The sequence below is a fragment of the Portunus trituberculatus genome, chromosome 38 (genome assembly GCF_017591435.1).
Source record: "Portunus trituberculatus isolate SZX2019 chromosome 38, ASM1759143v1, whole genome shotgun sequence".
Classification (NCBI taxonomy): domain Eukaryota; kingdom Metazoa; phylum Arthropoda; class Malacostraca; order Decapoda; family Portunidae; genus Portunus; species Portunus trituberculatus.
This window is the reverse complement of record NC_059292.1, coordinates 19,987,089-19,999,596: the sequence shown is the minus strand read 5'-3', so window position 1 is coordinate 19,999,596 and position 12,508 is coordinate 19,987,089. Positions and strand designations below refer to the sequence as shown.

Sequence of the window (12,508 nt, the reverse complement as noted above, 5' to 3'; positions counted from 1 at the left end):
CAGGTAATTTTTTCCAAGTTTGAAAGCCCCGCCGTATCACGCAAGCCAACAGGCTTTTGAATACACCAGCGCCTCTCGTGGACAACAGGCGCACCACTCTCACTCCCCTTCCCTTCCCCGCTCTTGGTTCAAAACAATAACAGTGTCCAGCACCAGCTCGTCATCTCACGCTCAACATGCCACCAAAACGCCCTGCAACCAGCCCTGCAATGTCACCTACCATTGCAAAGAAGAAAAAGAAATCTCTTACTCTCGAAGTAAAGCTCGATATCATTCACAGACACGAGAGAGGTGAGAAAACTACTAGCATTGCTCGCCACCATGGCTTACCTCTATCTACTGTGCCTACAATTTTCAAGTCAGCAGATTCTATTAAGAAGGCTGGTGAGACATTAACTTCCTTACAAGCGAAAAGACCCACCCGTACTCGTGACTTTGCAATGGAGAAAATGGAAAGTCTTTTGGAAATGTGGATTAATGACCAGATATGTCGCCGCATGGCTGTATCTACCACGCTCATCACTGCCAAGGCACACTCACTCTGGGAAGATGTCCAAGCACAATTACCTGAGGAGGAAAAAGCAAAGACTCCCTTTGGTGCAAGGAAGGGGTGGTTTGATCGTTTCCGTAAGCGAGCTGGTTTACACAACATACAGATAACAGGTGAGTCTGCCAGTGCTGATTGTCCTGCTGCTGATGCATTTCTGTTTGTCTTAAACCAGCATATCTCTATTGGTGGCTATTGTAGTAAACAGGTAATTAATCTAGATGAAACTGGCCTGTATTGGAAAAAAATGTCATCAAAGACCTTCATCTCCCAGGAAGAAAAGAAAGCTCCAGGATTTAAGACAGCCAAGGATAGGCTAACTCTCACACTCAGGGGTAATGCTGAGGGCGACCTAAAGCTGAAACCTCTCGTTATTTACCAGTCAGAGAACCCTAGGGCACTGAAGGGCTTCACAAAGGCACAACTTCCAGTTATTTGGAAATAAAATAAGAAGGCCTGGCTCACTTCGTCCCTTTGCCAAGATTATGTGAGTGAGTATCTCTCACCAACATTAAAGGAATATGCAGCAGCAAATAACATAGCTAACTGATTCCTGCTGCTCATTGATAATGCACCAAGCCACCCACGTGCCATGGAAGATTGGGCTGATAACATAGAAGTCCTTTTTTTGCCACCAAATACTACATCCTTAATCCAGCCCATGGATCAGACTGTCATCGCCACCTTTAAAGCCTATTACCAGCGTCGCACTATGGCTCAGCTGGTGCAGGCACCGGAAAGCAATCCTGAGCTCACCATCCAGCAATACTGGCGGAATTATAACATCAAGAAAGGGATTGATAACATCACAACGGCATGGAATGAGGTGGATAACAAAACTATGAATGCAGCCTGGAGTAAAGTTTGGCCTGAAGTGGTCACTAACTTTACTGGATTCGTCCCTGTCAGCATCACCAACCTCCGTAAAGACATTGTTCGGCTGTCACACCGTGCTGGCTTTGAGGAGGTGGATGAAGATGATGTTCAGGAGTTGTTGGACAGCCACAGGCAACCCCTGACTAACGAAGAACTTGAGGAAATGTTAAATGAGCGAGCTCACCAGGAAACGACCAAACCTGAGAAAGAACGAGTGGTAACAATGAATTTTTTGCAAGAATTTTTATGCAAAATAGAGAGTGCCATTGATTCATTGAAAGAAGTGGATCCAAATTATGCCAGGAGTTCTACTCTAGCCCATGAGATAGAAAAAGCACTCGGTTGTTACAAAGAAATATTGGCTGCGAAGAGACGCAAGGCTACACAACCATCAATCGAGTCTTACTTCAGGCCATCCACTCCTTCCACCAAATCATCAGTGTCACCAACACCGTCACTCTCAAGAGATATTGCTCAGTCCATCTCTTCAAGGTCATACACGCCCTCCTCTCCTGTGGCGTCCACTTCATTCCCCCGTGACCAAGACTCACCAGCTGCTGACTCACCAGACGTCATAAGCATTAGCTACTCATCAGATTCTGACTGAATGTGTAAGTAATATTTGCACTACTACTTATAATTTGTTGTGAAATAAGATGCTTAAATGGTACGTAAGTTTTGTATGTGGTACAATGATGCGCCGTTTGTTGACATCCCAAAGTTGCCGGCTAGTGTCTTTCCACTCTCCCTCCCTTGTTGTGTCTGAGTGTCGCCTGCAGGCCGTCGCATACTGCACTTTTGGGGCACTAGAGGCTGTGACATATAGCCTGCATGGCCCCAACCTACCTCCAAGAAGAAGAAGACTCTCCCTCCCTTCATAAATTTAAGATCATCATCAGCCTTAAAGTTATTTACATAGATACATTAGTGTACATCATAATTAAACTGCTTAAATGTTTAACTTCATAATAATTACTTTCATTAAACCTTTCACTGTACTATGATGCATTCTCGCTTTGTTTACTCTCAATATAAGTTCAAGTCTATAAAGAAAAAAAAAGTCAGAGATCAAAAATGTTATAATTGGTTCACTTAACGAAGTTTCGCTTAACGAAGTGTTTTTCAGGAATGTAACCCCTTCGTTAAGCGGGGGTTGCCTGTACATGAAAAATGATAAAATACAGCATACTGACATAAGTGCTCTTACCATCCTCATCCTCATGCTTGGCGCCCTCACACTTCCACAAACATATCCTTGTAAAAGCTGATACATGATTGGCTAAGTGTCCACCATCTTGAAAACAATGGGCCAATGACAGGCCTCGATATATGATAGATAGCCTCAAGCATAAACAAACTGCGGCATAATGGAGCGCGCATGGTCTAGATATAAGATATATCTGGACCGTGGGAGTGCGGCTTCTGAAAAGTGCCATGATCATGCCTGATGGGCTCTAATGTAAGAGCCACGATCGTGCCTGATGGGCTATAAGGGTTAAGGCTTTTAATTCATGAGCTGGATACTCTCTCTTCCCTTCGGATCTTTTAGAGTCTTCCATATGTCTGTCTGTATGTCTCGTGACAGCGTGGTGCCTCAGGATGCAGTCAGCTGATCACGCAGTGCTGCGCGCAATCTGTTGACCACGTTTGTTATTGTTCGCACTCCAAAGCAAAGTTCATCCTCCAATGCAAAAAAAACACAATTTTTTTGTTCGTAATCCAAATTGTTCGTACTCTAAAGCGTTCGTTCTCCAAGGTACCACTGTACTATTATTTTTTTCAAACACTTTTTTCTCACTACCTCATTATCACAACTATACATCTCATAATTCTTACAATAACACTATTACAAAAGATGATGTTGAGACAAACTAAAATTAAACAGGATTTATGTATACATCTCATGGATGTAGAGAGTACTAAATAATATGTATAGTTACATCCACTGGATGGGAGTACATGGTAATCAGGACACATTCCCTAGAATGAGAAGGTTAACACTATGTCTGGCAACAGAGAAATATAAAGTTACCTTCTAACCTCTTAACTACAGCTAATTTGTTATGCTGACAAAATAACTGGTAAATTTTGAGAAGTTATTTCCTTATGTGATGTTGCACAACGTTGCCAAACCTGTCACCATAATCACTTATATTTGACCAAGGAAAATGGGCCACTGTTCTATTTCTTCCATCTCTTACACAAAGAGCAAGACATATGGCAGAAAGTAGGAACATACATCAAGAAGTACTTTTCTGAAGATTATGCAGGTACCACATCCTGTAACTATAAGCTGTTGTGGATTATCTCTTTCAGTGTCTAGGTACACAGGATAATGACATGAGACATTAGTCGTCCTTAATCAAAACTTAAACAGTGTTTATATGAAATGGATTTGCAAGTAAATTTGCTATACACTTAGCATGTCCCAGATGGTGATTTGAAAAAACAATGCACATAAATTTTACTGTTGTTAGTCTGGAAAGTTTAGCTTTTATCATATTGTTATGATCTATGAAATTTCTACAGAAATAGTTTTGTGCTATCCCTTTTCAGGATTTCTGATCAGCAGAGGACACCAGACAGCACAGATGAAGGGATAGGCAGGGAGGAAAGAAGCACTACAGGACAGAAAGGGAATGGCAGAGGCAATGAAGGAGATGACCTCCATGAGGCACATGTAACAGATCATAATGTTGCTACGGAGTCAAGAAATAGAACCAGGTCATCCAGCATGCAACTTGGAGTTATGAGACCTGGAGGTCAAGCTAGAGAGTATGACCTTATACCTGGTATGCAAAACTTTTATAATGATATTCTAAACATTGTTGTTTTATGTAGTCTGATCCTTATGCTTTTCCTCTTTTATATCTGTTGGGTAATCTTTTTTACATTCATTTCAACATCCTCTTTTCAGCATGTCCTATCCTGCATTTAAAAAAAAAATTTATGCATGAAGGCCACTTTCCAAGGGCAACAAAAAAAATTTATATAAAAAAAAAGGCCCATATGGAAATACTGATCCTATCACACAGTATCCATGTAGTACTGGTTTGTGTTGCAACTTGTATGTAAATTATAAAGTTATGTAATCCTTCACTAGTCAAGGCCTATCGTCAGACGTTGCCTGATTTTTTGCTTAGTTCCTGGAGGGCAAGCATGAGGACTCATTATGGGCCACATATAAAAAACTGGCTGTCTTTTTGCCTCGGCAGGGAAATTAATCCATTTCAGCCACCTTTAAATGTCCTCTTAGACTACCTCTTATCTGAATTTAAGAAGAAAATGGGCTGAACCTACAGCTCAGTGAATACAATACAGTTAGCTATTTCGGCAGTAGCCAGTATCAATCATCAGCCTGTGGGACAGCATCCCTTGGTTGTCAGATTTGTGAAGACAGTCTTCCAAGAGAAACTATCTTTTCCCCGATACCGTACCACTTGGGACCCTCACTTGGTCTTAGATTACATTGCAGGTTTTGGACCCAATGAGGAATTGTCACTTATCCATTTATCGAGAAAATTAACTATTCTAATGCTTCTACTCTTTGGTCAACATGGTCAAACTTTGCATTTATTAGACATTAGAAACTAAGCTATCTCAGCTTAGAGTCTCTTTCAGAACATCTGACCCTCTAAAAACATCAAGACCAGATATAGTGTATAGTCACTTTCATTGTGAGTTACCTTGAGTGCACTTGCACCCTCTGAGGGCCATTCACAGGCTTCTTTCTAACCAGGAAACCTCCAATAAGGGTAGCCTCAAGAGACACTTTGGGTCGTTGGACAAAAGATATACAATCTGCTGGCATTGACCTCAACATCTCTCCTCACTCTACTACTAAGAAATGTTGTTATTTACATTTCACTCGCCACGTATTCTATCAGATGATGTCTCTCCCAAGGCTAAGGGACAGTAGGGATTTCAACCCTTACTCATAATATCCACAAAAAACACGCCATAAGAATTTCACTTGTGTTCAGTGGGAAACACGGGAAGAGACTAATTGCTGTGGTGGCCGTGCGGCGTGGTGGTGCTACAGTACGGTGTAAATAAAGCATGAGTGGATACCATATTTATGAATTTTTCTTACCATAAATAGAATCGAGGGTAGTAATTACCAAACACCATAACTGTGAATTTACCGGATAATGAAGTGCCATATAAGGAGGACTTACTGTGTGTATATATATATATATATATATATATATATATATATATATATATATATATATATATATATATATATATATATATATATATATATATATACAGGCAACCCCCGTTTAATGAAAGTTCACACAACAAAATTTCACTACAACAAAGGTTTCATTTTACTACCATCTCGTTTAACGAACACCAAACTCGCTTTAACAAAGTTTTATCCAGGTAATTTTTTCCAAGTTTGAAAGCCCCGCCGTATCACACAAGCTGACAGGCTCTTGAATACACCAGGAGCTGCCGATACTTAGACCTGCCTAAGGAGAAATCCTGGGACACCTGTAGAATCAAGATCAAGATCAAGGGCAGAGGATAGTGAAAAGTTGACATATTCCTATAACTAAGGTGATGGTAGAACAGGAGATGGATAAACTAAAGAAATTCAAGTCATCAGGACCTGATGAAGTATATCCAAGGATTCTAAAGGAATGCAAGGAAGTCGTAAGCGAACCTTTAGCGACACTTTTTAGGATGTCACTGGAGTCAGGTGAGGTACCGATAATGTGGAGAGAAGCTAATGTGGTTCCTATATTTAAGAAGGGAGATAAAACCCTAACGTCTAATTACAGGCCTGTCAGCTTAACTTCAGTTATGGGTAAATTAATGGAATCAATAATAGCAAAAACACGGCTTGATAAATCACACACAACATGGATTTATGAAGGGGAGGTCGTGTCTCACCAACTTGTTGAGCTTTTATAGTAAGGTTTATGAGACGGCAGATAAAGTAGATAGTTATGACATTCTATACTTGGATTTCAGTAAAGCCTTTGACAAGGTACCTCACCAGAGGCTCTCAAAAAAAGGTTAAAGCACACGGTATAGAGGGTATAATATTAGGCGGGATTAAAGCGTGGTTAGTCGACAGGCGACAAAGGGTAGTAATTAATGGATCGAATTCCGAGTGGGAAGAAGTAGTTAGTGGGATGCCACAGGGCTCAGTTTTAGGGCCATTATTATTTCTAATATATATCAACAACTTGGATAGTGGAATTAATAGTGATATCAATAAATTTGCGGACGACACAAAGATAGGTAGATTAATTAGATCCGATTCGGATGCCAAGGCTTTGCAGGCTGACTTGGATAGGATGAAAGAATGGACAGATAGATGGCTAACACAATTCAATATTAACAAGTGCAGGGTGCTGAGCGTGGGTAGAGATAATCCAAGCAATAGGTACACAATAAATAATATGGCACTAGGAAGTTCCAGGTATGAGAAAGATTTAGGGGTCTTAGTCAGCTCTGATCTCGGTACAAGGAAGCAATGTATTGAGGCCAGAAATAAGGAGAATAGAGTATTAGGTTTCATCTTTAGAAGTTTTAAAAGCAGGAGTCCTGAAGTAATGATAAAATTATACTTGGCGCTGATCAGGCCACATCTTGATTATGTGGTACAATTCTGGTCCCCACATTACAGGAAGGACATAGCTCTGCTAGAGTCAGTGCAAAGGAGGATGACTAAAAAGATACAGGGAATGAGGGATATTCCCTATGAAGAGAGACTGAAAAAACTCAATCTGCATTCCTTAGAGAGACGTAGGTTAAGAGGAGACTTGATAGAAGTATTTAAGTGGTATAAGGGTTTTAACAGAGGGGGCATGAATGTAGTTCTTAGAATCAGTAGCAGGGACAGAACCAGTAATAATAGGTTTAAACTTGAAAAATTCAGGTTTAGGAAAGAAATGGGAAGAAACTGGTTTTCAAACAGAGTGGTTGATGAGTGGAACGGTCTAAATGGGCATGTAGTCAGGGCTGAGTCAATTGGGAACTTTAAAAGAAGGTTAGATAAATTCATGGATGGGGAAGATAGAAGGAATTAGGTAGATTAAGCACACTGGGACTGCCTCTTATAGGCCTGGCAGCCTCTTGCAGCTTCCCTCCTTTCCTATGTTCTTATGTTCAAAGATCAAGCCTCTCGTGGACAACACGCGCACCACTCACTCCCCTATTCAAAACATAACAGCGTCAGCAGCAGCTTGTCTTCCCTCACTCAACTCACCAACAAAACGCCCTGCAATGTGGCCTAGCGTTCCTAAGAAGACCAGGAAGTCTCTTACTCTCAAAGTGAAGCTGGATATTATTCACAGACACGAAAGAGGCGACAAAACTATAGCATTGCTCACCACCATCTTGACTCCATCTACTGTCTCTACTATTTTCAAGTCAGCAGACTCTATTAAGAAGGCTGGTGAGACTGTATCTTCTTTGAAAGCTAAAACAACCACCTGAACTTGTGACTCTACAATGGATAAAATGGAAAGCCTTGTGGAAATGTGGTACACATAATAGGTTTAAACTTGAAAAATTCAGGTTTAGGAAAGAAATGGGAAGAAACTGGTTTTCAAACAGAGTGGTTGATGAGTGGAACGGTCTAAATGGGCATGTAGTCAGGGCTGAGTCAATTGGGAGCTTTAAAAGAAGGTTAGATAAATTCATGGATGGGGAAGATAGAAGGAATTAGGTAGATTAAGCACACTGGGACTGCCTCTTATAGGCCTGGCAGCCTCTTGCAGCTTCCCTCCTTTCCTATGTTCCTATGTTCTAAGATCAAGCCTCTCGTGGACAACACGCGCACCACTCACTCCCCTATTCAAAACATAACAGCGTCAGCAGCAGCTTGTCTTCCCTCACTCAACTCACCAACAAAACGCCCTGCAATGTGGCCTAGCGTTCCTAAGAAGACCAGGAAGTCTCTTACTCTCAAAGTGAAGCTGGATATTATTCACAGACACGAAAGAGGCGACAAAACTATAGCATTGCTCACCACCATCTTGACTCCATCTACTGTCTCTACTATTTTCAAGTCATCAGACTCTATTAAGAAGGCTGGTGAGACCGTATCTTCTTTGAAAGCTAAAACAACCACCTGAACTTGTGACTCTACAATGGATAAAATGGAAAGCCTTGTGGAAATGTGGTACACATAAGTTTTGTATGTGGTACAATGATGCGCCCTTTGTTTACATTCCACAGGTTGCCGATTAGTGCCTGTCCCATTTCCCTCTCCCTCCCTTCATAAATTTAAGATCATCAACATTATAAAGTTGTGTACATACATACATTAGTGTACATTATAATGACTTAAATTAAACTGCCTAAATGTTTAACTTCATCATTTTTACTTTCATTAAACCTTCCACTGTACTATGATGCACTCTTGCTTTGCTTACTCTCAATGGAAGTTCAAGTCAGGGGTTAAACTTGTTATAATCGGTTCGCTTAACGAAGTTTCACTTAACGAAGTGTTTTTAGGAACGTAACCACTTCGTTAAACGGGGGTTGCCTGTGTATATATATATATATATATATATATATATATATATATATATATATATATATATATATATATATATATATATATATATATATATATATATATATATATATATATATATATATATATATATATATATATATATATATATATATATATATATACAGTAATATTCCGCTTAACGAACGTTTGTCTAACGAATTTCCGATTTAACGTACTATATAAAGTTAGACCAAAAAGTCTGCATAACGTACAACCACATCCGTTTTAGAGAATTTTCTGGGTTTGAATTTGCCGGGTGAGGGACCGAACGCGGTAGCGTCGCTTTGATTGGCTGGCTCCCCGCCTCTGTCTCTAGCGCTCCTGGAGCTGAGTCCAAGATTCTTTAACAACGTCAGAGCAATCTCCTGCAGCGAAATGGCATCCATGAATGCTTGGAGGGACGGTGACAAGGTTGCTATCAGGTTGCTCTGAGGTTGCTGGGAACACCACCTCTCGAGGTGGTTTTACTGTCTTATAAATGCATTTATGTTCACAAAACATTTCTATTAGGTTTTTACAAACCTTGCCCCCAAGAAAGGATTGTTTTGTAATGCATAAAGTGAAATCTTACATGGAATGCCAAAAAATAAAGCAGAGATGAGATCAGCCACAGATGAAGCGGGAGACTCGCGGCGACTCGGCCGCTTCTTCTTCTTATGACCCTTTTGCTTGCATATTACTTTCATCATGATGTTTATGTTTTCACTCCTCTATTGCCTGCTATAATGGATATCATATCTTAGTATTCATATACACTCATGTCATGAGGATAACCTTGACTCTGTGGCTCTGAGTGATAGTGAATTGCTAATGAAATACCGCAGTAATTCATTAGTAATTCACTATCATTCAGCGCCACGGAGTCAAGGTTATCCTCATGGCATGAGTGTATATGAATACTAAGATATGATATCCATTATGGCAGGCAATAGGGGAGTGGGAAACAAATATCATGGGGAAAGACAACACGCCAAGCTAAAAGGGTCACAAGAAGAAGAAGAAGCGGCCGAGTCGCCACGAGTCTCCCGCTTTGTCTGTGGCTGCTCTCATCTATGCTTTATTTTTTTGGTATTCCATGTAGGATTTCACTTTATGCATTACAAAACAATCCTTTCTTGGGGGCAAGGTTTGTAAAAAGCTAATAGAAAATATGTTGTATTGTGAACATAAATGCAAGAATGTGAGAAAATTTGTACGTAGCTCCTCTAACTTCCAATGACTCATATGACATCATAAAAGTAGTGGTACACCGGTGGCCCAATATGCTGCCAAACGTATATACTCGTATAATTTTTTCTTTAACCCATGTGATATGTTAGGGACCAGCCCAGAACGCATCCTCCCTATTTCCATTATTTCCTATGGGAAAATTACGTCCGCTTAACGAATTTCCACTCTAAGAACAGCTTCGACACCTCTTATCTTCTTCGTTAAGCGGAGTATTACTGTGTGTGTGTATATATATATATATATATATATATATATATATATATATATATATATATATATATATATATATATATATATATATATATATATATATATATACAGTAAAGTCCCGGGTTACGTCGGTCTCGAGTTACGTCAAACTCGTAGTTACGTCAGTCCACTATAAGGCAATTTAAGATTAAAAAATTGAAAATTTATAAATCATAAAGTGCGGGATTTATTGTTATTGTTGGTGGTTGCCCGCCACACCGCCCGCCTCACGCTTAAATACAATAACATCCTGCCTCTGTTCCACCACACCATCGCCCCTGGCAAGAGTGTTATCCTACTTTTGCGTTTACTGACTCAAGTTCTTAGTATCTTGCTCAATGGCACCAAAATGAAAACTTCTTAGTGATAGAAGTGATGCTAAGAAAAGGAAAACCATTACGCTACAAGAAAAAGAGGACATAATTAAAAGACATGAGAAGGGAGGCAGCAGCTGTGTGTGAGGGAGGGAAGAAAATGGGAAGCCCGTTACCATGACAACGGGGAGGTTGACGACCTTGAGGGCTCGCACACCCATCACAACAATAACTCCGGAGCCTTCGCCTGGGCCACACGACACTCGCAGCTGACTTGCACCGTCTGCGCCTGTCTGCTGATCCCTATTGCCCTTTCCTATTGCATTTCCTGCCCCGCTGCCCACACTTCTACTCTCACTGCACTGCACTACGCTCCCAGCTATCCCCCCCTGGGGGTCACAACATTCGACTTGCCCACCCTCCTGGCGGCCTCAGGCGTCCACCCCTCTCAGCAACCTGCAATGCTTCGCGTTCGTGGCCCTAATCAACAACAAAAACAAACTTGTGTTTCATATTCCTACGTAGTTGTAAATAATATAACAATATAACCTTTAACTTACCTGAATGACCATAAACAATGATTGGTTGAAAACTCGATAATATGCTTTGAAATGTACGGAAACTCGAGTTACGTACAAAATCGACTTACGTCATGTTTCAGGAACGTAACTCTGACGTAAACCGAGACCTTACTGTATATATATATATATATATATATATATATATATATATATATATATATATATATATATATATATATATATAGTTATACATATATACAGGGGATCCTCGTAATTTGACTGTTCACAATTCAAATTATCACTAATTCGAATTCAGTTAATTAATACCCAATATATATATATATATATATATATATATATATATATATATATATATATATATATATATATATATATATATATATATAAAAGTAGAGGCGGCAGTTTATGCTACCCTAAGCAGGCAATATCAGCTACGAAACCTCCAGACTGGAATACGACAAAGAAAGTTTTATCCATAGTTAAAAATTGTATTTGCTGTGATGGCGGGTTTTGTGCTACCCTCTATTGCTGCAGGTCAACAGGCATACACGTGTAAATCAACTCATTTTTCATTTGGTCACCACAACAGAAATACACACTGATGCTTCCCCATCATGCTGTGTGTTGTACAGCCTGGCCTAGGAAAAAAGTCTCTCCATCCAATAATGTTCAATAAATAAGTCGAGCTTGAGGCAATAATTGAAATAAAAAGCTGTCTCATCTTATGTTTCTTCTCACCACTCATTGTGTTAGATTGGGTATCTCAAGAGGACATAATACTAAATATTATGTAAATTACCAGTCTCATTTTTCACTTTTATAACCAGAACCTTTACTGTATTCAATTTACTTATGACATAATCACTTGCAGAAATCTTCATGTCTCCTGTGTCCCCCAATGCTTATTTTTTTCGTTTTTAATGAAATCATGCATTAAATTGAATAGAAAACTTATTCCATTTTCCTTGAAGTAACAAGAGATATGGCAATGTCATACGGATTATCGGCCTCAGCCTGTGGGCCAGTACAATTTAGTTTTACTATACCCTAGTAATGCCCTACCCTAGTTGGTGCTCTACCCTCCAAGGGCATTTTATGGAGGATTTACGTGTTACTCATACAATTCCTTATTTGTTAAGACCAGACATATTTATCCTCAACTATTTGACATCCAGGTATAATATTGATGAATTCATTGACAAGTTAT

General features: G+C 39.7%; 1 protein-coding gene across 1 annotated transcript in view; it reads left to right on the top strand.

Moving 5' to 3' along the window:
* Positions 1–12,508, top strand: part of LOC123514585 — an 86,266-nt gene that overhangs the window by 60,120 nt on the left and 13,638 nt on the right. Inside the window, exon 4 of the mRNA XM_045272549.1 lies at positions 3,980–4,215. Within this exon, the coding sequence (XP_045128484.1) occupies positions 3,980–4,215 (236 nt within the window). The remainder of the gene's footprint in view (positions 1–3,979; positions 4,216–12,508) is intronic.